Consider the following 25,881-nt stretch of genomic DNA (forward strand, 5'->3'; position numbering starts at 1 on the left):
TCCGTGGAGACGCACCTGCTCCGTGGAGACGCGCTCTACCTCCGTCCCGTGCTCCGAGCCTTGCGCTCCTACCCTCCCCAGCGCCATCCCGCCACCTTCCTCCCTCCCTCCCAGCCGGCCCATGGCCACGATTCACAAGGAGGGGGCAGGGTAGGCGCCCTGCGGGGGGCCACGGGTACAGCAGGTGGGCGTGGCTTCCACCGCCAGAGGCCAGCGCGGTGGTGCCCAGCCCTGCGCTCTGCTGAGGGAGGTGTGGGACGCAGAGGGCGAGAGCGGGCTGTCCTCCTGGCTGGGCCCTCGGAGATACCTGGGGTCTCCTCGGTGACAGCGTGGGAGCCGGTCTGTGGCTTAGACCCGTGGGACAGCCCCGTGAACCTGGTTATCTGAGCAGGTGCGGCTCCCACACTCCACCCGCCCCTCTCAGGGGGCGTCCCTTCCATCCCATTCCTCCGAGAGGTGGAGGATGCCAAGATGGAGCCCCTCATCGGGGAGTGTGGGGTGTGGGGTGGCAGTCACAGCTCCACACGGGAGAGCTGGGGAAGGGAGGGTCGCGGGGAGCATGAGCGGGGGTTGGAGCCGGGGACTCTGGACCCAGCCGGGCGCGGCCCTGCACATGGGGTCCTCGGCAGGGGCGGGGGGTGGGCAGTGCTGGCCCTCCTGGGTCTCTGAATCAGTGAGGCTGCCCGAGCCCTGGGCTTGGAGCCCCCGGGGCTGCAGCTTGTTCCACTGGTGTCTCTGTGGGCGGAGCCCGGCAGCGCAGGCCACAGGAGGGACCGTGTCCTGAGGGAGACAAGAGAGGGCCGGATTCAGGCCCGACGGTGACCGGCGCTGACCACAGGCATCTGTGGACCCAGGACTTGGTTCGGATGGGCAGCAGAAGGCCGGGGCCAGGCGAGGGCTCCCAGGGCCCCACCTGCCCCCACAGAGTGACCACAGTGTGACGGTGGCGGGCAGGGGCTGGCGTCCATTCAGAAATCCCGCAGGTGGCGTGTGTCACAGCCCAGCCTGGGAGCTGCGGGCAGCGCGGCCCCTGGGGCCTCACCGCAGGGAGAAGGCGGGGCAGCGAGCGAGACGGTGCCAGCGTGCGGCCCGGTCTGCAGAGCCGCGGGGGCAGCGTGGCGTAGCATGTCGAGGGGCCTGGGGAGGGACACGCTGCTCGCTTGGAGTGAGGCCGACTTGCCAGCAGCCCCTCAGTCTCTCGGGCAGCAGCGACTGCCCAGTGGCCTTGGAGGCCTCGGCTGGCGGCGCGTCCCGCCCAGATGCCCCTGGCGCGGCCCCGCGGGAAGCCCCGCGTGTCCGGCGCCTGCGTCGCGGCGGGCGCCCCACGGACGAGGACTTGGCTGCTGACAGTGGGGACCCCGTGAGCGTGAGCGCGGCTCGCAGCCGCTTCCGGCTGTGACGCTGACGTCGCGCTGTTTCCGCAGGGACGGCCGAGTGCTGCAGGAGGGGAGGAGAGAGCAAAAGAGGACGCTGCGCTGAGAGAAGAAGAGGATGGGCGAGGGCCAGAGGGCGCGAGGACCCCCCGGTTAAGCAGCCGGCGCGGGGGGGGGGGGCTGCTCGGGAGGCGGCGACCCCGGTACGCCGCCGGGCGGGGGGTGGGGCTGCTCGGAGGCGGAGGACCCCGGTACGCCGCCGGGCGGGGGGTGGGGCTGCTCGGAGGCGGAGGACCCCGGCACGCCGCCGGGCGGGGGAGGCTGCTCGGAGGCGGAGGACCCTGGCACGCCGCCGGGCGGGGGGGCTGCTCGGAGGCGGTGGCGGCCGCCGCGTGCGCGTCGCGCATCTGCTTGTGCGCGGCTAGTTCAGTCCTGCGGCTGGGCCCGCCTGGGCCCTGGTGGGGGCTGGGCTGGCTCTCGGCAAAGCGTCGCAGCCCCTGAGCGTCCTGCCCATGAGCGTCAGGAGCTGGGTCTCCGCCCCGAAGGTGGAGTCTGCCCGGGCGGGTGGCAGGAGGCGGCTGCTGCAGCCACATCCCAGGGCAAGGGTGGCGGGCGCATGGGACCCATGCAGCGGCTGGAAGGAGGAGGGGCAGGTCCTCACCCAAGGGGCATTTCAGGGACACCGGCCTGGCCCGGGCGGGCACGGCGGGGGCTCCGGGAGGTCGTGAGGCAGGAGCGCACCAGGCAGACATCCACCCAGGTGTGGCCCAAGGCAGGAGGAGGGGGAAGGAAGGTTCCAGAAGGCAGACCCAGAAGGTGTGGAGCGTGGGAGAGGGGAAGCAGGCGACGGGAGGGGCAGGCGTCCAGGTGCAGGGTGCCGGCCTTCGTTCAGCCGGGAAGCATACTTCGTGTGACGCCGTAACCCAGAACTTGTAAGGACTGCGTTGTTTTCAAATCAAATTTAAACGGTCTGTGAATTCTGAGTTTCCAACAGCAGGGCAGCCCTCGTCCTCTCTCCCTCTGCTCCTGGACGCCGCCCCTCACCCCACAGCCCACCTCCCCGCCGCCTGCACACGCCATCCAGCCTACACGCAGCCTGAGCCCGTGGTGGTGGCTGACGGGTGGGCCGGCGTGATCGACAGCCGCAGTGGCCTGGTGACCCCTCCGAGCCCCACCGCCCGGAGCTCGTGGGGCCCGTGGGCAGCAGCGCCCCCACCCGAGCAGCAGGCACGTGGTCCAGCTCTGCCCGGCTCACGCGTGGAGCCGCACGTGTTCGCTGGGGCTCGCCACAGTGTCGTCAGAAAACCGGCGCGAAGCGCTCCTCGCAGACCCCCCGAGTCTCTCCCACCTGGTTCTCCATGTTACTGGACCGAGACCAGCGAACCCGTGACTCAGGCGTCCTGACCACAGACTTGCGCTTTCTCACGTGGCCGGTCACGCTGTGGCTTGAAACCGTGGTTTTAAGAGCATGGTCGCTTCCGTGTGTGCGAGGTGGGGCCGTCGTAGATGGAGGGCACGCTGTCCCCTGCGCCCCAGACTGTCCAGTGGGCGTCGCCGGGGCGGGCTCAGGCGGCGACTGCGGCGCAAAAGGGTCGCTGTTCTCTGCCTGGCGGGGCGTCGGCCTCAGCTCCGAAGGCGCGTCCACCACACGGCAGGCGGCCGCGTCCGGAGCTCTGAGGACGCCTCGCCCTTCCTAGGTGGGGTCCAGGGCTCCCTTCAGCACGGATCCGGCGGACGACGAGAAAACACCCGTGAACCCTCCCGGGAAACCGAGACAGGGCAAGGAGCAGGCGTGGCCAGCACGTGGAGAGCGGAGGTGGGCGGGCCTGGGCTCGGCCGCCCATCGGGCACCCTGGAGGCCCTGCACGCAGCGGCCCGCACGGAGCAGCAGCTGCCCCGGGTCCCGGCGCCTCCCCAAGGCCCCCGTGTCCGCAGCCTCAGTGCCGCCCTGGGCCTGCGCCTGGGCCGGCCTCTGAGCCTGGCCGCCCTCAGGCACAGCCAGGCCTCCCCGGGTGTGCGCACTTGGCTGAGCAGCCTCACCTGCCCGGGTGCCCCTCGGCTCCCCACACACCTGCCGGCACGTCGGGCATGCCTGGGGTGCCCGGGGACGCTGCTGGCAGGCCTGAGGCTTCGGCACCGCGGTCCTGGCTGCCACCCCCCGCCCCGAGCCGCACCAGGCACTGCCGGAAGCCAGCCCTAAGCCAGTGGCCAGCCCGGAGCAGGCTCACTGCGCCTGACCACCCCGCCCCAGGACTGGCCCGGCCCTGGCCCGCACGTCTGGCTCTGCCTAGCACTGTGTGATCCCGCAGCTCTGGAGGCCGCGGGAGGCGGGGGGCCTGTGAGGGGGGGGACTGCGGGGGAGGGGGGGGGCCTGCGAGCAGGGGGTGGGGGGGCCCTCCGGGGGTCTTGTCGTCGCCGCGGCGCCATGGCGCGTGTTTCCTCAGCGTCTTCCGCGGCGGGGAGCTAGACGAGAAGGTGAGACAGACCCACGCACAGAGGAAGAGACTTCGGGGCGTGGCCCCCCTCGAGGGGATCAGGAAGGCCGCGGAGGACTTGGAGAGCGTAAGTACGCGGCAGCTCTTGGCGAAAATTAGTTGTTCCATTAAAGGCCGAAAGGACCTTGCTGTGCTTCTTCAGAGCGTGCGTTCTCTAGTTGTGGGGGGCGTCTGGTGTGCCTTCCGGCGGGGCGTCCCCAGAATTCCCAGGGTCGGAGGGTGAGATGGTTTGCTGCATCGTGAGCCCCCAGGTGTGTGGTGCCCTCCGCCAGGACCCCAGCAGGAGTCCTGCGTCAGCGGCGGAGGCGGGCGGAGCCTGGGGGCCGTGCGGTTGTCACCGAGGGGACCCCGGGGACGTCTCGCCAGCCACCGGCAGCACCGTCTCTCCCACAGTGTCCGGGAATGTCCCGGTCACGCGCGTGGTACAGCGATGGAGGAAGAGCCCTTCCCGCCCCGCGCTGCCAGGGTCCCAGGCCGCGCCCGGCTCCCGGAGCCACCTGCTGACGCAGTGCCTGCAGGCCAGGCAGGCAGCGGAGAGCACGTTCGGAAGAAACGCAGACGTTTGGGAAACAAAATCAAAATCCCCCGGGCAACAGTAGAAAATATACCTCCCAGGAAACGACTCACTAAAACAGAAAAGACCACTGAGAAATCTTGGAGTTAAGTTGGAAATATGGCAAAAACCTTTAAAAATTAAAGTAAATCCACAGGCGGATTTGAGTAACCCCCCACGAAGCCGGACAGAAAGGAAGGGGCGGTTGGCCAGAGCGAGGACCCAGGACTCCCCGCCGACTGACACGCAGGAGCTGCGAGGGCACGTGGGGGCGGGGGGTCCGCCTCGCACCATGTGCGCCGGGCGTCCCGTGAGGTTCCGGCCAGGGGACGGGGTGGAGGCCCCTGTCCGCAGCCTGGCGCAGCCGGGGCCAGCGTCGAGGAAGGACTCAGAAACGTCACTCTGCAGCCCGTTTTGGACACTTCCACAGAGCGTGTTCTCCCAGACAAGGGACTGGACGAGGGAGGAGGAGGTGCCCGTCAGGACAGGCCAGCTGTGCGCGTGCAGGGGCCAGGCGGAGCCCGCGGGGCCTAGAGGGTGTCCCCAGTGTCTCCAGCCAGTCCGCGGACATCGAGGGCTTGCCGTCTGGGAGGGCTCGGGCAGGTGTGTTTTTAATTCCTCAAAGGATACAGCAGCTCGGGACGGTGTGACCAGCGGTCAGCAACATTATGTGGTTGCCCCAACGAGAACCCCGCACAGGTGTCAGGCCTGTGCAGGCGGGGGGCCGGGTGGGGGTCCGGCCTCTGCTTCAGGGAGACGGCAGAGGGGGAGGGCCCTCCCTGGGGACAGGCAGCCCTGGCACTAGACACAAAACCCACTGGCCAGCTTCTCGGGGGCAGAGGTGGGAAGAGCCTGCTCCTTGCCGTTGGCCACGGACCTACCCGGGGCCAGCTCCCTGCCTCAGTACCCCTCACCACGCCCTGGCCCCGTGCGTCGGCCCGGGCACAGGGCCCTCGGTCAGGGCCACCGGGTCCAGCTGCCGCGCTGCGTGTCTCGGGGGACCACAGCCTCAGTGCTGGCCGCGGTGACGTGAGCAGGGGGCCCATCCCTCTTGCCCATTCACCAACTGAGCGAAGGACACCCGGGGGCCCTGGCGGGGAGGTCACTGCCCTCGGAGGGGCGTCCGGCTGGCCGCGCACCGAGCGAGCGCCTCCGGGAAGGACCCGGCCCCGCCAGCCCGGCCGACTCTGTCCCTCCTCTCCTCCCACAGGCCCGAGGGCAGCAGGACGACCTGACGACACTGAAGTCGGCACCGGCCCTGGGCAGGAGCCGCCGCCTGCCAGCGCTCGCCGGGAGCCGCCCTGCGCGTCCGCCCGGAGGGCAGTCGCGGGACACGTTTTTTAACAGGAAACATTAAGAATCTGACGAAGTTTCCAAACGCCTCGCGCGCCGGGGGGGCCTTGCTCGGCCTGAGGGGGGCCGGTGCTCCGCGTCCGTGCTCGGACGACGTCGTGCGTGGGGGGCGGGGGGGACCCCGGGGCTCGGCTTAGCTAACGGTGCGGGCCGCAGACGGCCTGTCGTTGGTCACGTGCGCTGTGTTCTGAGGCTGCACAGGTTACGCTGCGTTAGCAGAGCGAGAATACAGCCCGCGGGCCCCGTCCTCATTCCGGGGCGTGTGTCTTCTGGTGCCGTTGACGACGTGTGCGTGTGGCCCTGCTCCCCTCCCCTCCCCTCCCCACCCTGCCCCGGCCCCAGGCGTGACCCTCGGGTCCACTGGCTGGCTGATTTCCACGCGGGGGCAGCGGGGTGCCCCGCTTCCCGCCAGGACCGAGGTCCACTGGTATCCATCCTTGCCGCGGAGGGTGCCCGCCACGAGGGGCTGGGCGAGCTCACCCTCCTTCCCACTGGCTGCGGCGGGCTCTTCTGATCGTCAACCTTCCTGCCTGCGGACGGCAAAGTCCAGCCAGGGCACGGCCCTGCGCGGGCAGGGAACCCAGGCCGCCCCGTCACAGACCGGCGCTCTGGGCCGGGGTCTCCAGCCGCTGCAGGAACCCTGCCCGCCCTGCTCAGAGAGGAACCACACTCAGGCCAACCTGTTTAAAAAGGCGCTTTGCTCCAAGGGCCGTGCCTAGGAGCAGCGTGTGGGGAAAGCCAGAGACCGCCGGCGGAGGGTTCGAGGGGCCACTGTGGGGCGGAGCGGCCCCTCCTGGCCCATCCACATCTCCGCTCGCCTGGGCGGACACTGCAAGGGATATGGCCCAGGACTGCGGTTCCAGGCTGGCCCTGACCGTGGCCCGGGGCCCGAGGACCCCCGCCGGCCCCGCTGCCAAGAGCGCCGTGCCGGTGCAGGTGCCGCCTGGGAGGAGGGCCAGGCCGGCCGCCCACCCCGCTCTGCCCGCCTCCCAGGCCCCGGGAGGGTGCTGGCACGTGGCGATAACTCTCGAGGGCCTTGTCTCCCTTCCAGCCACTGCCCGGCACGAGCATCAGGGCCCACCTGGCTCTCACCGCCATTGTCCCTGCCGCCGGCTCCGGGCAGCTCTCTGGTCTCACCCCTGGCTCTGGCCCTTTGACCTGGCAGCTTCGGTCCTTCTCAGAAGCACCTGGCTGCGCTGCAGGAGACCCACCCACCGGGCCAGCCCAGTGAGCTCTGGTACGAGGAACTGGGAACAGGGCCAAGTACGCCCAGGGCGGGGCAGGGGCGGACGCCGGCCGCCTGGCCGGGCAAACCCGGAACAGGCCAGGTGACCGTGGCGGCCGTCCTTCCAGTCACAGGGAGGCCCCTGTGAGTCTCCCCTCGTGGGAGAGACAGGACGAGAGATGACGGTGGTTATGCGCCCAGAGCAGGGGCTGGGCAGGGCTGGGCAGGCTCTCCTGTGGGTTAGGGACCAGGAGGAGGGACATTGGACTTGAGGGACGGGAGGGGGTGGGGCTAGTGGGGCCAGGCTGCTGTGGCGGTGAAGCCAGCGCACCCCTGAGGACCAGGACCGAGGGGAGGTAGACACAGAGCTCAACCCCGCCTGGAGCACCTCTTCCAGCGCAGCCACCCAGCTCAGCCAGCCTCGCCGAGATGCCGCACAGGCCTCCCGTGCCCTCCACACCACCACCTGGCCCGCCAGCCCTGGTCACACCGGCAGTGCCCAGGGCAGGCCGAGCCCATGGCCTGCTGCCGGGCAGGCGTGGCGGTGGCCGTGGTGCCATGGCAGGGTGCAAAGGCTTCAGGACGCTGTCTGGAGCCCTAGGGAGAGGCTCCGGGCCGTTTCCCCCCACCCGGGTCACTCTGCAGCCCCGCCCCCGTTCCCCAGGCAGCCCTGGGCCCCTCACAGCTCAGCTCCCAGCTACTGGGTTCCTGGAATGTTCTATCCAGGACCAGCTGGCGTCACGGACTGCCGTCCACAGGGCTGGCCCTTTGGGGGGACGCTAGAGGAGACCGGGTCAGTACAGAGGTGGCCTGGGGGGGTCGGCACCTCTGAAGGACATCTGCATCTTCATCAGGGGCTCCAGAAACTCCCAGGGCCTTCTAGAAACAAGGGGGCTGTAGGAAGCAGGAGGTGGGGCCAGTCTACTGGGCAAGGCCCTAAGCAGCCACCTTTAAACTGCAAATCCGTCTGTCCATCCTGTCCTTCCGTCCGCTTTATCTTCTGCCTGGTAGGATTGTGAAATGGCTTCCAAGTTCACGTAAAAAGCACACAGCACAGATGGGGCCAAGGCTGAGGGGGACCAGGAGCTGTGGGCCCCACTCTCACCCGTGGGCCCATCCGGCTCCCTCCCCAAGCCCAGCCTGTCTTCAGGTGCACCCGTCCCACCCACCTCCTCCACCCAGGAAGCCCCTACCTCACAGCACCGGGACTCTAGAGGGTCCCCCTCTCTTGGCACCCCCTGCGCCCACCACTTCAGCCCTGCCAGCTAGCATCCTGCCGCGAGGGGCCCCGCCCCCTCTCTCAAGCAGCTGCACACAGTGGGGGCCGGCTGGAGCCCCAGCTCCCTGGTCCGTGGTGCTGTCTGTCGCCAGTGCCCAGGAAGGACGTGCCCAGCAGGCACCTGCAGGCACATCGGCTGAGCTGGCCGGCAGCCTCTGGCCAGCCCGACCCAACCAGGGGCAGCTGAAGTCCCTGCCGTCTGGCCGTTTTGCTCCACTGTCAGCCCACCCAGCTCCGGAAGGGCAGGGGGCTCTGCAGCAGCCTGGGGGGACAGACAGCAGTCAGGCCTCTCTGGGGACTGAGCTGTCACAGGTAGGGGTTGGCTGACCCTGGATAGGTGGCTGGGTTGAGGTGCCTGAGGCCTCCTTGCGGGGTCCCTCTGGTGTCTGCTGGAACCCGGGCCATGCAGAAGACAGGAGCTGGCTCTGCTCTCACACCTCCCCTGGAACCTCCCCCGGGGCTGGACTCATGCCGCTTCGGCCTTGATTCCAGCCGTGTACCACTGGGTGGCGCAACACTACGAGGTCTCACGGCCTCCCCGGCTCCCCTGGGGCTCCTCTCCCAAGGCTTTGCGCCCCGCGGCCACCTGAGGGCGAAAATGAGCGGCTCGGCAGCGGCGCCGCTGTCCTTGGCGGCGCCGGGGGTGGCGGCGCAACGCAGGGCGGGGCCAGGAGGGGCCCGGCGCGGAGCTCGGAGGGGCGGGGCCCGGCGGCGGTGGCGTCGGGTCGTCAAGACAACCGGCGGCCGGCCAGTCTCGGGTGCCCAGGCAGGCGCAGCAAGCCCTGCCGAGGGGCCTGGGGCGCGCTCCCGGCAAGGTCACTGCAGCCGCTCGGCCCTGCGCGCAAGTGCCCCGGGAGGTCGAGCGCTCTAGCCTGGCCGAAGGAGCGGGGGAGCAGGACAAGGGTGCGGAAGGGGTTCCCGGGCGCTGGTCGGCGCCAACTCGGCGCCTTTCCGTCCCACGCCCCCCAGCGCGCGGGCTGCGCGCTCCGGGGAGCTGCGCTCGCGCTCCCACTGTGAACTGGCCGGGAGGCACACCGGTCCCTCCGGCGACCTGGGGGCAGGCTCGCTACCGAGGCTTGCAGACGGGATCACCCCTCAAACCCCAGAGCAGAATACCCCGAGAGCGCAGGGCAGCCCAGGGCCCGGCGCACGGCCTTTGTACCCCGGGGGGAGGGGCGTCTGGCACACAGGGGTCGCCAAGTGCCCCCTACGCGGCGAGGGCGCGACCGGGCCGCTGCGGCGCGCCCGCCGGTGTTCCCTCGGCGCCCCGCGTCTCCTTGGCCCGACCGGCTTCCTGCTCGCTCCTCTGGGACTTCCTCCTCGCTGTGCCCGTGTGGCCACTGGGCGCCAGACCCGGAGGCGGGGGCCCGGGTGCAGGAATGGCGCGGGGCGGGGGGGGGGCGGCGCGTCCAGGACAGGGCCGAGGAATGGAGAGGAGGAGGGCTGGGGCCGGGAGGGAGGCTCCCGGGGCAGGGGTGGGGGAGGGGCCCCGGGGCAGGGCCGGGAGTGTCTCCTGCCGCCTGTCCGCGCGGCTCGCGGGTCCTCCCGCGGGCGCTCGCGGCCAGCCTACGGGAGGCCGGGCGCAAACTCTGCCCTATCCCGGAGCTGCGCAGTGCGTCCTCACGCCGAGCTCCGCAGGCGGCACGGCCCCCGCGCGCGTCTGTGGGCACGGGGTTCCGGGCAGCCGCGCGGCCGGGTGCCCCGCGCGCCCTCGGCGCCCCCGGCCCGCGCGCGGTGGCCGGCCGAGCGGGGCTTTGTGACGTCAGGCGGCCGGCGGCGTCACGCGCGGGCTGACCCGGCGGCCGGCGGGCGGGGCGGCCCCGACGCGGGAGCATGGAGCCGCGCGCCGGCAGCCGGCTGCCCGTGCGGGTGGAGCAGGTCGTCAACGGCGCGCTGCTGGTCACCGTGAGCTGCGGGCAGCGCAGCTTCGCCGGGATCCTGCTGGACTGCACGAAAAAGTGAGCGCGGCGGGGGGCGCGGGTCCCGGACACCCCCGGAATTCCCCCGGGACAACCCCCCCCCCACACACACACACCCAGGGCCTGGACCCGGCTCTAGGTCAGCGCCGGCGCCCGCTTTCGGTTTCCCCAGCCCGGGTTCGGGGCACGCGAGCGCGGCCGCCACTCGGGAGCGAAAGTGGCTCTTGAAGTCGTTGCGACTTTTCGGGGCGGGGGGCGGGCGGGGCGCGGAGACCGAGTCGCGCGGCCGCCCGGCGCGGAACTCTGTGCCTCCGCCGCAATTAACGCACTTTTCTTTGTTCAGACGCACAGTTGAATTCTGCTGTTTTCAGAATTATCTCCCGTTGGGGGTTGGGGAGTGGGTTCTGATGCGCCAGACTTGTCACAACTGGGGCCGCCCTGGCTAATGTCACAGCGCCCCAGGCTGCCGGAGCAGCAGTCCAGGGTGGGACTTGCAGACGCCGCTGCCCGGCCGGGGAGCCCGCGGCGGCAGTGGATACCAGTCGCGCTGGTTTCTCTGGAGGGTCTGCCAGGCCGGGGGGCCAGGCCCCCGGCGCCGAGACTCAGAGGCACCTGTGTGCCGCAGGGCCCCCTGCAGCAGGAGTCTCCTGGATACGCTGTCACGTGGTGGTGAGCTGTCGCACATAAATGAACAGGCACTAATCAGGCACTAATGTCTGCCTCTGCTGCTGGACCTTATTCGGGAGCTGGCCCCCTGGCGAGGCGGGGCTTGTCCCTCGCCGCGTGGGCTTCAGTTCCAGTGGTGTGGATGTGGCTGGAGGGCCATCACTCTTACACAGTCACCCTGCTGGCATTCTCTCTCCATTAGATGTGCCAGAAGCCATTTATGCACAAGTCATGTGACTTAACATATGGCCTCCTGGTGACTGTCATCCTTCTCCGTGTCGGCTACTGGAGAGGGTACTTGGTAGGACACAGGCTGCAGCATGGCCACCTGCAAGCTGCCCGTGTGTGTGCTGGGGTGTCCCCTGCCACCGACGGCCACCACTTCCTCCCTCACGCAGGGCGGCTGGCCTGGGCCTGTCCCTGCTCCCCGGTCGTGGCGCAGCCCGCCGGGCCTCCTTGCAGCAGAGGCCCACCCGTGTCCCGTTTTCTGGGCTCCCTGACTCAGGACAAGGGGGGCTGTGAGACCCCCCCGCCTCGTGGCTAGAGAGTCTGTGGAGGCGGCGGGCGCCCTCCCTGAGGCCTTGGCTAGCCTGGCCTGGGGAGCCACACTTCCCCACCGGCTCCCCACTGCCCCGTGGAAGGAAGGGGAGGGCCTGGCCGGCGGAGAACTCCTGGGGTCAGCACTTCTGTGGCTGTGGCCGCCTTGGGCTCTAACCTGAGCTGCCCACGGAACCAGGACCCGAGCCGTGGTGGGCACAGCTCTGCTTAGCGGTGGTCTTCTGACTCGAATGGCCGTCCCCGCCCGTCCTGTGGAGAATCTGGAGATACACCTGGCCCCCGGCTCTCCAGCGCTCGGCCCTGAGACCGCTCCTGCCCGGCTCTCCTTTGCTGCCACCGTGGCTTCACCCTGAGTGCGTTTCTCCAGCCGTCACACTGTAGGTCACAGCCTGCCATCTGGCAGGGTCCAGAGGCGGCTTACGACCTGGCCTGGCCAGCGGCGGGGGTCTGGCCTCGGGCCTCAGGGTTCGCAGCACCCACCTGCCTTCCCTGGGTCCAGGTTCTCCTCAGGGCCTGGTCCCCTCCCCAGTGCGTGGCGGTGTCAGGGCTGGTTAGTGGGGCCCCGTCCTGGGCGTGGGCGCTGACCGGCAGGGAAGGGCAGCGAGAGCTCTGATGGCACGTGTCCACTCTCCGCCGGAGGCCTGCGGGTCCCAGGGCGGCCGGAGCAGCTGCCGGGGGCCCACGGTGCGGCCTCTGGGCACACGCCAGCAACCATGTGTCAGCAGCTCCCCATGTGTGGACCCGGGAGCCCTGTGCGGTCCCCGGCCGAGCGTCTGTGCCAGAGGGCGCTGTCCCCCGGGAGGGGCCGGGGCCTCGGGAGGTGGCGTCCCCCTTGGTGTTCTGGGGTGGTTCTGGTCCCTCAATGTCGGGAGGGGAGAGAAGCGCCGAGGCGGGCCAGGCCTTAGCAGGTGCGTGGGCGAGGTGGGCCGGTTGCCGGGCGCCGCCTCCTGCCCCCCAGTCTCGATCCCACCTCGAAGCTGCCGTGTGCTCCGAAGCTTGATGCTCGGCTGCTCCGACTGCCAGCCTGCCCATGCGTCCAACACATCCAGCAAGTGCCCACTGTGTGCAGGACGGGGGCCGCCCCGGGCAGGCTGCTACGAGCCGGGCTTGCAGTAAGGATGCAGGTGCCACAGGCCTGCCCTGCCCTGCAGCCTGGGCCCTGGGGTGGGTGTGGGCATCTTCTGGGTGCTTTGGGGGCACACCTCTGATGGAGGACCTTGGGCGAGGTGGCCCGAGGATAGTGGAGGCTCAGGGTGGTGAAGGGATGGTCTCACGGGCAGTGGGTGAGGGCCAGCCGCCTGGCAGGCCCGGCCAGCCAGAGCCCCCAGCCTCGGCCTCGGCGCCGGTGTTCCTTACCTGGCTGGGAGTTGCCCAGGGACGCACCACCTGCAAGGCTCCTGGGCCCTCTGCTGGGAAGGTTGGCGTGCAGGCCTTTGCGACCCACCCTCCATCCTGGGGTGTGGGACCTGGGCTCCTGGGGACTCAGCTGGCCAGACATCCCCGCCACCCCAGCCTGCTCCATCCCAGGCACTTCTGTCCAGGATGGAGACGTGGGCCCTGATGGCTGCTCCTGGAGCAAGTCACTGGGCGGACAAGGATGGGCGCCTGGTCCAGGCCCCAGTGGTGCGTCCCCTGCTGCCCGGAGCAGCTGGAGGGACAGTGTGTGAGGCGCCCACAGGGCGCATGACCTGCAGCCAAGGGGCAGGCGCCCCTGGCCAGCGTAGCGGGTCTCTGGAGGGGGGGTGGGCAGGGGTCTGGCCTTGTGCTGCTGAGGAGTCCCGGGGGGCTTAGGTAGGGGTGCAGCCGCCCGAGTTTTGCTGAAATGATGCAGACGGTTATTAAACGTTTGAGTCCAGGACGTGAGGCCAGCTGTGGCAGTCTGGCCTCCCTGGTGACCCTGGGGGACGGAGCGGCTCCCACGTGTGGACCTGGATGAGCGGCTGCTCCGGTGTCCAGGCTGCGACTTCCTCTGCCGACGTGTGTTCTCCAGCTCCGTGCCACGGCGGCCTGCCGTCCTAGCCTGTGGGCACTGCCAGGCTGGCCAGGGCCTCCGTCCCTGGGCGCGGGACAGTGCGGGCGCAGCCTGGCCTCACGGAGGGGCGGGGCCCCGTGTGAGAATGCAGGCCACAGTGCTGCCACACCCTGTGTCCCTGGGTCCAGTGAAGGTCTCCCCACTGGGGGCCGGTTGCCGAGGGCCTTCCGGGACAGTGGCCTGGGCTGACGCCGCCCGCAGGCCTAGAGGCAGCGCGGCTGGACGTGAGCGCAGACCGCTCGGCTGTCTGGTTTCCCTCAGCCTCACGCCCCAGCTGAGGGACGGCATGGTGACGACTGTGCCTCGCGGGCTGTCACTGCGGTTTGGGAGCTGCAACCCGGCAGCCCCGGGCACCCGCTCTGCACCCTGCAGCTGGGCTCTGCAGCTGGGAGCCGGTGTTTACCCACCCGGCAGTCGTGGGTGTGGCCTGGGCAGGGCAGCCGCTCGGGAAGGAAGTGTGGCCGCCTGCTGCGCCAGAGTCCCCGGCCTCCCCTGTGCTGGCGGGCCGTTCCACAGGGCTGCCGCTGCCGACCGGGCACAACCCGCGCCCCGCAGGCCTTCGCCCTGGGCAGAGGGGGTGCGCACGCCAGTGAAGGTGGGCACGCCTGCTTCCTGGCTCTGCGCCCTGCTCCAAAGCCCCTCCCCAGTCTGATGGCCTGGCAGGGGTGTGGGGGGGAGGGGAGGTCAGCCAGCCCGCCCCAGACCTCCACTGCAGGCTCTGGCTCCGCTCAGGGCCTGGGTCTCTGGCCAAGAGCCCTGTGTCCGTCCTAAACATGTGGGACCCCCGAGGAGCATGTGCCATAAACAGGACAAAAACCTCCCTGGACTGGAGCCACAGGGACTTCAGGGGACAGCTTGCCCCAGGCCAGCCACCCAGGCGTGTGTGGAGACAGGTGGCCCAGGACACTGCAGAGCCCCCGGCCCAGGCCGCTGGCCAGGGCACAGGCCGTGCCCGGCTCCTACGAGGAGGGCTCCTGGGGGGGGGGCGGGAGCAGCGCTGCCCGGGGCCTCGCTGTCGGGTCCTCGAGTGCCAGGTGGCGGGAGGGGCTCTGCTCCCGCATAGGCCGGGGCGCCGGGGCGGTGGCAGGCGGGTGGCACGGGGGCGCGGGCCGGGGTGCCGGGCGGTGGGGCGTGCAGGCCGCGGAGGGGGGCTGCCTGGCCAGGGCAAGGCCTGCGGGGAGCCCTGGGCGTGGCCTCGGCTCAGGGTCCTCGCGCCTTCCTGAGTGCCCGCCCCGTAGGTCACATGGCTGCTGCCGGACTCAAAGCTGGACGTCCCGAGGGAAGGGCCTGGGGGTGCCAGGCGGGAGGGGTCATTGCAGGTTGTGGTGGGCAAAGCTGGTGTGGACGCCACGCCCACCGGTGGGCAGTGGAAGCGGGCGGGGCCAGCTCAGCCTTTGCAAGGGGGCCCTCCTGACGGTGGCTGAGCCCTGTCCTCTGGGCTGCAGGGGCTCCAGCTGTGGCTCCCACCCCCAGACACACCGGACACCAGGGACCAGGGTCCTCCGGCTGTCCTGGGACTGGGGATGCCCAGGGGCCCGCGTGGGGTCTTCCCTCTGGAAGGGCGAGCAGCTGGGGGCTGTGAGCAAGGGACCGCTGGCCACAGGGGGCCGGACTCCACAGGCTGGGTCCAGCCACGTGACAGTGCCTCAGGCTCCCCACGCCCCTGTGCCCCGCTGGGGTCCTGGGGGTCTCCCGCAGCCAGGCCCTGCTCCCCTTGTCACCACCATGAGGTGTGGACAGCCAGGCCTGTCGGACCGGAGAAGTGGCCTCGATGCCACGTGACGCCGTGAGCGCCGCCTGCTGCTGGGACCGCCGTGTGGCGTGTGCCTGGGCCCTGTGCCCGGAGCCCAGAGATACCTCGGCACTCCAGGCGGAGCCAGTACCCAGTCCTGGGGGGGCAGAGACATCGGGGTCACCGCCATCCTGACTCTCCTTCCTCTCTCCCCTCTGCCAGGTCCGGCCTCTTCGGCCTGCCCCCGTCCACCCCGCCGCCCCAGGCCGAGGACACCCCTGTCAACGGCTGCCAGGGTTCAGCCCCCGCAGAGGGGCTCACAGAGGCAATGCAGCTGGGGACGGCCCCCCCACCGCCCGCCGGAAGCCCGCCCCCGTGCCCGCCGTACTTCGAGGGCGCCCCGTTCCCACCTCCCCTCTGGCTGAGGAACACGTACCGGCAGTGGGTGCCGCAGCCGCCGCCCAGGACCATCAAGAGGACGAGGCGGCGCCTGTCGCGCAACCGCGAGCCGGGCCGGCTGGCCCTGAGCCCCATCTGCCTGCGGCCGCGCCGCATCCTCTGCGAGAAGTGCAAGAGCACGCTGAGCCCCCCGGAGGCCAGCCCGGGCCCCCCGGCCGCCCCCCGGCCACGCAGGGGGCCGGGCAGTGGCCCCGACCCCGACAGGGAGCCCCGCAAGCACGAGGACGCCGAAGGCAGGGGTGACGGCGCCGCCTGGGCCGCCGCGCGGGGCAGCAGGAGGGAGAAGCGGAAGGAGGAGGGCCCGGCGCGGGTGCCCCGGGTGCCCCGGAGCCCGGCCATCAAGATCTCCTACAGCACGCCCCAGGGCACGGGCGAGGTGGTGGAGATCCCGTCCCGGGTGCACGGGTCGCTGGAGCCCTTCTGCCCCCCGCAGGACCCCGAGGCGCCGCGGGACAAGCCCCCCGGCGGGCCAGCCGCCTCCATCCCCAAGCTGAAGCTGACACGGCCCGTGCCCCCCGGCGCCAACCTGCCGCCCCCCAAGATCCGCCTGAAGCCCCACCGCCCGGGCGCCGGTGAGCAGGAGCCCGTGTACAGAGCTGAGCTGGTGGAGGAGCTCGCCGGCCGAGGGCGAGGCCCGCGGGCTGGCTCGCCGGCCCTCCCCGCCGCCACCGCCGCCCCCGGCGGGCTGGCAGACTTGTCGTCTGGAAGTTCTGGCGAGGACGATGACTGCAGGAAGTGTCCCCAGGGTAAACATGGGCCTGACGGCCTGGCCCTTCTCGCCGCCTGCCCGAGGAGCAGTGCAGACCGTGCCAGCGAGTCGGTGTGGAGCAGCGACAGCCCGGACGAGTCCAGGTCGTCCAGCTCGGACGTGTGCGACCCGTCCTCATCCAAAGACGCGGGCCAGACGGTGCCGCCCCTGACCGTCAGGCTGCACACCCAGAGCGTCTCCAGGTGCATCACCGAGGACGGCAGGACCGTGGCCGTGGGGGACATCGTGTGGGGTAAGCTTCACGGGTTTCCTTGGTGGCCAGCGCGCGTCCTTGACATCAGCCTTGGCCAGAAGGAGGACGGGGAGCCCTCCTGGCAAGAAGCTAAAGTCTCGTGGTTCGGTTCTCCGACTACGTCGTTCTTGTCCACGTCAAAACTCTCCCCCTTCTCTGAATTTTTCAAACTGAGATTTAACCGCAAGAAGAGGGGGCTGTACCGGAGAGCCATAACGGAGGCCGCCAGCGCCGCGCGGCTCGCGGGCCCGGGAGTCAGGGAGCGCTTAACCCCGTGTGCGACGTGACGGGCTCCCGGGCAGGTGAGTGTGCACGGGGGTGGCCGCCGCGCCTCCGCCCCGGCCCCGCGCCCGGGCACAGGGAGGTGCCCGGCCGCCTGGCTTGCTGCTGTGAGACGGGCCGCCCGGACTCCGTCCTGCCCGCCGGCAGTGCCGTCTCGCTCTGCGGAGCCCGGGGGAGGCGCTTCGGAAGGGGGCCCGTTGCCGGCCGCCGGGGCAGAGAAGGAAGCCGTGTGTGCTTCGTGGCCGTGGGCGGCGCCTCCCTCGGTGCCAGCCCCGTGGGACCAGGGCGGGGTGGGGGGATTCCTGCCGTCACTCGTCTGAGGGAACGTGCCCCCCTCGTTGCTCGAAGCCCCCAGCGGCCACCTCTCCCCGTCCTCTGTGCCCACGAGCCAGGCCCAGGCGCCGTCCGGGGTCCTGACGTGGCAGGAAGGAGGAAGGGCACGGCGCTGCCCGCCCTGCGGCATGGCCCCCCGCCTGGGCGGCCCCCCGCCTGGGCAGGCGCTGGCTGCTCTGTGTCCCCCTCTGCGGTCTCGCCCTCTGCCCCTCCCTTCCGGAGAGCTCTGAAGGCTCCAGCCGAAGTCCCTACATGGAGCCTTCGTCACCTGGCGTATCTGTGGCCACCACGTGGGGTATCGGGACGTGGCCGAGAAGCGAGGACACCTGCCCCCAGCGCCCCTGGGCCCGAGGTGCTGGGCATGCTCTCATCTGGTGGCTGCCACCAGCTGGTGCCCGGGCAGTGGGTGTGTCTGGCCCCGGTCGGTCCCATGATGGCCTAGAGGCTCTAGGCTGCCCAGGGCGGGGTCCCCCTGTGGGGTGGCTGTGACCCCCTCCTAGCTCTGGGCCCACAGAGCAGAGATGGGTCGGGGCTGTTCAGAGGATCAGGACAAGCGTGGTCCTCCACCCCAGCTGAGCCTCTTCCGTGGACTCCGTGACCTTCGGATGACCCCGCCTGGCCTGCCTGCTCGCCTGTCTGGTGCCACAGGGTCCCGGGTGATGAGCCGTCCGGCCTTGGGGCCGGCCAGCCACTGGCGGAGAGGTGGTTGGTGGGGCCCACTGCGCACGTGCGGTGGGGTGCAGCCGCCACGTCAGGCCTGGCCGCCACCCCAAGTCGCTCCTGGGAGACACGTCCTGTCCCCAGCCAGACATGTGTCCCCTTAGTTCTGCGCCTTCACGTTAGACGTGGGCACCAGCCTGGTGGCATCAAGCCAGTGAGGGTCCGGGCTGAGGGCGCCCCAGGGGGACAGAGGCCGGCTTGCCGAGGGGGAGGGGTCCAGGGAAAACCCAGGTGCCCTGGTGTCCTCCTCCTGGGTGTCTGTGCTGTGGCCTGGCTCAGCCGGGACCCCGGGGCCGCGGCCACGCCCCGCTGGCCTGGGGGCCACCCATGCGGCCCCTGGCCCAGCCCCTGTGCTCTCAAGGTCCAGCCTGCGCTTGGCCTGGTCGGGGCGGCATGGAGGGCAGGTCCCTCCTGTGTGTGCGGGATGCGCACGCTGTCAGCGAGGGCGGGGCCAGGCCGGGCCTCAGAGTGACCTTCAGAGCCCGGATCCCTGTGGGCAGCTACGGGGGACAGCGGGGAGCAGCGGTCGGCTGGGGACCTCAGGTCGGGGAGGAGGCAGCCAGCAGGTTCGAGGCTGGCCGCCGGGCAGGAGACAGGAGGCAGCATCTTGCCGGTGCTCGGCTGCGGGCGCCTGCGCCCGGAACGGGCTCTCCGGGCCGTGGTTCCAGGGCTGGGCCCTGCCCCCAGGGGGCGCGGCCCCTGAGGACGTGGCCGTGGGGCCTCGTCAGCGCCAGAGCACACAGCGGTTGTGCCTGATTGGCTTCAGTTTCGTTCCCTCAGGATCGAGGACGGTTCGCAGAGGCTGGGCCGGCCCGCGGGCGCTCGCTCTGCGTGTGGTCCGGAGGTGTCCGGGCCGTCGGGTTTGCTTTGAAGGGTCGGCGGTGCTGCCCGGAAGGGAGAGGCGGGCACTCTGCCTGGAGGAGGTGGGGCCTGCAGGGACGGGCAAGGTGAGACAGGCCGCTGCGGGTGGACAGGCATCGGGAGTGTGCCCCCTGGCCCCGGGGTGTGAGGGCCGGCGCCCAGGGTCGTGGGAGGCCTGACAGCGCCTCCACGCTGGCCTTGGCGCCCCAGGCCCGTCCGGGGCAGAGCCGGGCAGTGGGGCGCCCGTGTGGGTGTGTGTGGTGCTTGCAAGAGCGTGGGCAGGAGCCAAGGCGCCTCCCTGGAGTGGCAGGTGGAGTCCCCCCCCCATGTCCCCGCCCTGTGGGCCAGTGGGAAGTCGCAGGCCCCGCGTGAGCTGGGAGGGCCCGGGGCCACAGCCCGGCCTCCTGTGCACCCTTCTCTTCCTGCCCGGGTGGCCGGGCTGCGGGCAGGCAGGGCCCTTCTTGGCCCCCACGCAGAGCCTCCCTGTCCTGCGGGGCCTGGCCTCAGCCTCCATGGCCGCCGTCACCAGTGACCACACACCAGGTGGCTTGAAAGTGATTGTCCCCCGGTTTGGGAGGCCAGAACCTCAGAGTCGAGGTGACGAGGGCCTCGCTCCCTCTGGAGGCTCCTGGGAAGGGCCCTTCCTGGCTCAGCCCGGTCCTGGGTCCTGGGGGCCTTGCGGCCGCGTCGGCCCAGTCTCTGCCTCCGTGGTCACTCCGCCTCCGTGGCCACACCCCCTCCGCAGTGCGGCATTCCCTCTGCCTCCTCCTCATGAGAACCCTGCGCTCGGCCTCGCCTCCGGGCAGCCTGCTCACCACGGAGCTCTGATGCAGTCACGGCTGCGACGCGTCTCCGTAGAAGGTGACATTCCGGGTCCCAGGTTCGGGACGTGCGTCCTGGGCCCCGCTCACCCAGCGCACCCCGCCACCCCGCCCGCCAGTCCACGGCCCACACGGCGTCTTCAGTGGCCACGCTGGGTCCGGAGGGGGCTGAGGCGCCGAGGGGCGGGGCCGGACCGGGCCCTGTTGGGGGGTCGGGGCCCGTTGTCCCAGGAGCGTCCGCAGGCTGGGCGGGCGGCCGCGTGTGCTGGCAGCGGCCTGACCTGGGGGTCCCCTGGGAACCACGATGGGAGTCCGCCCCCTCCCGGAACCAGGCGGGGCGCTGGCGCTGCACCCGCGGGCCGTGCCCGACTCCGTGCCGTGTGGTGCCCGTCGATCCGACTGGGGCCGCAGCACCCGGGCCCGGCGCCCGGGCTCTGACGCTTCGGGGGGCTTCGCCCTGCGCGCCAGCCCAGCCCTCCTCCCGACCTGGACCAGAGCCGCTCGTCTGCCTTTGGGGACGGTCCCAGCTGGCGTCGCGCACAGCGCTCAGGGAACTCGGGTCCTCTGTGAGGGCTGTAATTATTTTGTTCCAGAAGGAAGCGAAGGCCTGTAATTCCGAGCCTGCTGCGGGCTCCGCCCTGCCCACCTGCCGCCTCCTCCAGGCAGCGCCTCGGTGTCTGGGGGCGGGGTGGGGCTTGGTGGTACCACGGGCAGGGTGCGCGGGGGCCATGGGCAGGGCGTGCAGGGGCCACAGGCAGGGTGTGGTCGCTCCTCTGGGGACCTGCTGCCTGTGGAGTGGGGGCGGCTCCCAGACCCAGGGCAGGGGCTGCGGGCAGCCAGCCCCCTGTGCCTCTGGGAAGAGTGTGCTGCTGGAGCCCCGGCGGCTTCCTGGGTCCGCAGTCTGCATCCGGGCCCCACGGCATCTGCGGCCTGGACTGGGCATGTGCCGGGGTCAGAAGGTCCCGGGCACTCCGGAGGGACCCACTGTGCCCCTGGTGCCCTCGGATTCGGGCAGGACCCCCTCCTCAGCTGGCGGCCCCTCTCCGCTGGCGACCCATCTTTGGGGTGCCAGCCTCAGCTGCTCCCTAGCCACTCCGCGAGGACGCCGGCTGCCCATAGCTCTGAGACACAGTCTTGCAGAAAGGCAGCACCGGCAGTGGCGCCGGCGCCTGCCGCCCTTCCGGTGTGACCGGCGCGTGGGTCACGGATGTGTTGGCACATCTTGGTCCCCACGATGCTCGATGGTGCCTCTCGAACCGGCTGGCCGTGGGCTCCTGAGCACTGCAGTGGCCGCAGCGGTCTCTGGGTCAGTCTCTCGGTCCCAGCCTGGGCTCAGCCGATCCCTAGGGCCCTGAGTCCCACCCGAGGACATGCATGCAGGATGCGCCCGGGCGCGAGGGCGCCCACGGCCCCCGCGGCCCTGCCCCGGCCCTCCTGCGGCTCGCGCAGCGGGCACCCGGGCATCTCGTTCTCTCAGCGCGGGCGCGCTGGCGTCTCCAATCTGGGTTTTTCCTGTCCCTGGCTTTTATATTTGCATCTCCGTTATGCTGAAACCTCGGTTCTTAACGATACGCCCATACTTAACGTCACGTGTGAAAGTTAACATGTGACATGCCAGGTGTTTAACGTGCAGGCGCCCCCTGCTCAGTGTGCGGCACGTCAGGCGTTTGGCGTGTGTAACCCACACGCGTGTTTCAGATGCCGGTGCCGCCAGCGCCCCGGGCCCGCCGCACGCCCGGGGTCAGCACGTGGAGACGGCCCCTCTCTGTGGCCGGCAGGACCTCTGAACCCCCAGAGTCACTGCCTGTTTCTTCCATTTTGAGAGATCCTCGTCTTTTCCCACTGGGATCTGGTTTATGTCCAACGGGACACATTTCCGAGGCCCCAGACCTGCTGGCCTCGTCCCCCGCCTGGGCCGCCAGCCTCCTCCCCCAGGCCCCGTTCTGCAGTGTCCGCTGTGCTCTGTGTAGTGGACAGCAGCAGACACGTGAACGGAGCCCCCCAGGTGTACGGAGCACCAGGGGACGGCCGGGGCGTGGCGTCTCTCTCTAAGCCAGCACGGCCTCGGCAGGGGCCTCGCGCCTTCCCCGTCTGTCCAAGCCGGCGGGGGCGGGAGGGACGGCAGAGGCCGTGGGCGAGGGACCAGGACCTCCCTGTGATTACAGCAGGTGGGGGAGGGAAGTGAGCCGGCAGAGGCCCGTCTGCTCGGTGGGGTTCCCAGCCATCAGCTAAGAGGAACGTGCAGGGAAGTCCCTGGTCGCCCAGTCCCCCCGGACACCGGTGACCTGGGTGTGGCTGCTCCATCAGGGCCCCAGGTGCTGGCTGTGCAGACAGCCACAGGCTGCGTCTTCCTCTGGAGGGTCCCGCCGGCAGGTGTCTAAGGATGTCCCCAAGGCCACCACAGGTAAAGGAGACTTGGGCTGTTTTATGGTCTCCAGGGCTGTGTGTGTCTCTGTGGCCAGGGGCAGCTTCCTTCAATTAGAGCCCCTTCCAATGAACCAGGAAAGGTGGGGGGACAGCGGCAGTTTCCGGTGTGACAGTTGCCCCTACCTGTGCCAGCGGCTGCACCCATGACCTTGCTGTGGTCACTGCAGACCCCCGACGGCCCCTCCTCGCCTGACACCACACACAGCTCCTGGCAGCCGTGGGCACGAGGTCACGAGGTCACACAGAGACGGGCTGCGGGGCCCCTGCCCCACGCACCATCTGGCCTCGTGTGTGGCTCTCACCTGGACATTTGTCACCCGTAGGTCACGACTGCCTAAGGCAAAAAGGCAGAGAGGAAGACCGTCTTGCAGGAATGCATGCGTGTGACAGGCGGGGGTCCCGGCCAACTTTCTCAGCTGGTCACTGGAACCCGCTGTTCTCAGGGCCTGGGCCTGTCCTCAGACGCCGTGGCAGGGTCCTCCCTGTGCACGTAGGGTCCTGCCCTGCCCACGTGCTCCCGTGTCCTGAAGACGGAACCGGCCTCAGCCCTCCCCGCGTGATGCCTGACCTCTCCCTTGGACCGGCCTGGTGGCCGTGCCTGCCCTGGGCGGGCGTGGGGAATGAGCGTGGCAGGGGGGAGGCACGGGGTGGGAGCGCGTCCTACCGGAAAGTTCCCCTGGAGACTTGGGGTGGGGTCACAACACACAGGCTGAGCCCCAGGGCTGCACGCAGCCTGGTGCGTGTGCAGTGTGGCTTGCTGTGGCCCCGGCGGGCGTCTCTTCCTGGTGGTTGGACAGAGAAGGACCGGCCAGGCCGCTGGATGGCGTGGTCACTGCTCTCAGGCCACGAAGGTCGCCAAGCTGGGCTGAGAGCAGCAAGGTGGCAAGACATGCCCTCAGCCCCTCGGCCCCTCCTCGGGGTCGTCCTGAGCCCCAGGCACCGGATGCTGGGCTCCGGGCCTGGATAAGCCCCAGCCTCAGTCACAGAGCAGAGAGGGGGCCGTCACCCTTGTCTGCCCTGTGCTGTGGCCAGCAGCCTCATGTTGGAGGTCTAGGGAGGTCAGCGCCTTGTGCACCTCTGGGCCCCGGCGTGCCCCAGCCTGGGCCAGGCTCTTCTGTCCTCCATGGGGGTGCTCTGGGCTCCCGTCTAGCATACTGCCTGTCTCCCCGAGGACGCTGGGTGGTCCTGGGGCCTTCGGCCGGTCACCCGGACAGGGCAGGCGCGGCGCACGCGGACCGGCGGGGGATCGGAGCCCCACTGCACTGCACCGGCCTCGGGGAGCCCGCGGGAAGAGGCCTGGGACTCTCCGCAGGCCTCCGCCCCGGACTCTACTAGGGATGCAACAGGCTGCTTCTTGCGAACGTAATGTTTCGCTTAATTTTTATTTGCATCAGCGTTACCAAGTCCGAATCTTAAAGTCCCCGCTAACACAAAGCGGTCAGTGAGAGAGTGTGTGCCCCGCTCCCGCAGGGCGGGGGCCCCTGCTGCTCCTCGGGCCGCGAGGTTACCCGCTCAGGCACCCTTCATGGCTCCATGGACTTTTCCCTCTGGGAGTGGAAGATTTTGCAGTCTTACTATCGTCCCCTGCTCCTTGGCCACACACGCACCGGCCCGTTGCGACTTAATCAAGACTCAGTGTCGATGTTGAGATTTTCAGCTCATCCTCGCGGGTGATGACAAATGTATTTTACGTTTGTTCAGCTGTGCTCAGTAGAGTTGAATTGGCCTTATTTTTAATTTTATTTTTTTGGCTGCTGAATTTTTATGTTCTTATCCCTTATTCATCCCCAGCTCTCTAAGAGAAATTGAAATCTCTCGCGGTAGCTTTCGTCTCAGTTGACGAACACCGTGAGAATGAGCTTCCCCGAAGCGCAGCGGCTTCGAGTGCAGCCCATTGCTTCCCGTGGGTCTGTGCTCCGGGCGCCGGCGTGGGCTGGCCGCCGCGCCCCAGCCGGCCCCACCTGCCGGAGGCCCCCCGCAGGCACACAGATGCCCTCGGCCCAGGTCCCTCCCTGGAGCTCGCTGGGTTTCTGCCGAGCATGGTGGTCCCAGGACGGTCAGGGTTTTGTCACTCCTGGAGGGCAAAGCCGGAAGTGGCCCTGTCCAAGGGGCCGGGCCCAAACGACACAGAATCACTTCTGCCTCTGGTGTTGTGGATGAGTCACAGGTGGGCGGGGGTGACCTCCGCTCCTGGGAGTGGCAGCAGGATCCCTGGCCAGTGACGGGCAGTCGGCCCTCCTGTTCCTGGAGCCCCCCACCCTGCTGGCCGCCTGGCCTCTTCTCCCAAGCCAGGAGGCGAGCCTGCTGGGTGGGGACCCCGGGGCTGAGGGGCATGTCTCCTCAGGGTGCCTCAGTCACACCCTGGGGCCCTTCTGAGCTGTGAGCCTGGGCCATGCCCCACCAGGAGCAGCCGTAGGACCCCGGACCCAGGCATTTCCTTGGCACCTGGCCGTTGATGGCCCTGCCCCTGCCCCACCCCGCACAGCAGGGCCCATTGTAGGGAGATGGGCACAGGGCCGGGGCAGGGGTCAGAGGTCGGGGTCGTGCCTAGGAGAGGCGCAGCAGGCTCCGAGGGAGGTGGCTGCTGAGATGGGGAGGGCCGTTGGGAACTGGGGCCCTGGGTTCCTGGTGAGGCGGGTGTGCAGAAGGCCCCTGGGCGCCCAGGCCTGGTGCTTGGGCTCGACCTGTGGTAACCTGCGCCCTTTCTGCTTCCCCCAAGGTCACCGACGATGAGGGCATGGCTGTTCTCCTGGACCTTCCGACACAGGGGGTGTCCTCTGTCCTCCGTGGCCCCCGTTCAGTCCGAGGGACCCTGCATGCCTGCTGGCCAGCCGCGTGCAGACACACGCCAGGCCTGCGGCGTCAGCCTGGCCGAGGCCCCCGGGGCACGGCGGGGCCGCCGGCTAGATGTTTGTTTCTGTGCCCCGGACTTCAGCTTCCCCAGCGCGGAGCCGCAGGAGCCCGGGGACGCCCTCGTTGTCACCCCAAGGGCTGGGTGGGGGGCCCCAGGCCCGTGGGCTCTGTGCGGGGCAGGCAGGGCCTTTGTCACCACACAGGCCCCCCCGCAGGCTGCACGGGGGCTCAGGGGGGTCCTTCCTTCCCAGCCCTCGGGCGCGGGGTCTCCGTGCACTTGAGAACTGGGGAATCCGCCTGCCACCCCCCATTCTTCCCGCAGCTCGGCCCCCACTGGGCGCCCAGCACTCGGCCTCCAGTCGCCCTGTCCCCAAGACGCGGCCGGAGGCGCCTGCGTGTGTGCAGGTGAAGACGGCGGTCACTTTGAAGAGACGTGAGCGCAGAGAGGAGAGCGCGTCGCTCCCGTTTGTGAGAGTGGGTCCTCCCCCTTCCTGTCACTTTTAAAGAGCCACAAGAAGGGAAGAACGTGCGTGCGGCTCTTTCTTCCTTCCGCGGAGACGAGGCCCGCGGGAGCCCGACGCGCCCTGCGCTCCGCGGGCCCAGGGCCCCGTCGGGGGACAGCCCCGGGGCAAGGCGGCCGTGTGGCCAGTGGGCCGCAGCTGCCTCGGAGCCGGGCCGGGGGCCTGTGTCCTGGGCGGCCCCCGGGGAGCACGGCTGCTCTGGGCTGTCACCTGGACTTGGGGAGGCACCGAGGCAGCGAGAGGCAGCGCCCTCTGTGAGCTGCCTGGACAAACGTGTCGCAGACAGCGGTCTCGGTCGGGTTCCTGGAGGCGGAGGACGGCGCACGGCCCAGGCCGGGCCCCCAGCGCAGCCCCCTCGGGTGGAGGGGCGGGGCTTTGCACCTGGCACCCTCGGACCAGCTCCAGGGGCTGCGAGGGC

At 70.1% G+C, this 25,881-nt stretch overlaps 2 protein-coding genes across 5 annotated transcripts; both read left to right on the plus strand.

Moving 5' to 3' along the window:
- The first annotated feature begins 121 nt into the window (after nt 1–121).
- LOC118603916 (leucine-rich repeat-containing protein 27-like) lies at nt 122–6,025 on the plus strand. Its single transcript, XM_036223328.1, has 6 exons — nt 122–150; nt 1,207–1,366; nt 1,535–1,624; nt 3,071–3,189; nt 3,818–3,935; nt 5,632–6,025. The coding sequence occupies exons 1-6, from the start codon at nt 122–124 to the stop codon at nt 5,776–5,778; spliced, it is 663 nt and encodes a 220-aa protein (XP_036079221.1). The 3' UTR covers nt 5,779–6,025.
- A 66-nt stretch (nt 6,026–6,091) lies between these two features.
- On the plus strand, nt 6,092–25,471 carry PWWP2B (PWWP domain containing 2B). Of its 4 annotated transcripts, none has more exons than XM_036222769.1 (3): nt 6,092–7,011; nt 15,408–16,947; nt 24,809–25,471. In XM_036222769.1, exon 2 carries the CDS (start codon nt 15,514–15,516, stop codon nt 16,930–16,932), a length of 1,419 nt encoding a protein of 472 aa, XP_036078662.1. In that variant the 5' UTR covers nt 6,092–7,011; nt 15,408–15,513; the 3' UTR covers nt 16,933–16,947; nt 24,809–25,471. The 4 variants fall into 4 exon arrangements, with proteins under 4 accessions (XP_036078662.1, XP_016013063.2, XP_016013065.2 ...); XM_016157577.2 differs by lacking the exon at nt 6,092–7,011 and adding an exon at nt 9,734–10,236; XM_016157579.2 differs by lacking the exon at nt 6,092–7,011 and adding an exon at nt 9,734–10,236 and having other exon boundaries at nt 15,408–16,645.
- Nucleotides 25,472–25,881: the final 410 nt, after the last annotated feature.

Source organism: Rousettus aegyptiacus, unplaced genomic scaffold (assembly GCF_014176215.1).
Source record: "Rousettus aegyptiacus isolate mRouAeg1 unplaced genomic scaffold, mRouAeg1.p scaffold_m13_p_6, whole genome shotgun sequence".
Classification (NCBI taxonomy): Eukaryota; Metazoa; Chordata; class Mammalia; order Chiroptera; family Pteropodidae; genus Rousettus; species Rousettus aegyptiacus.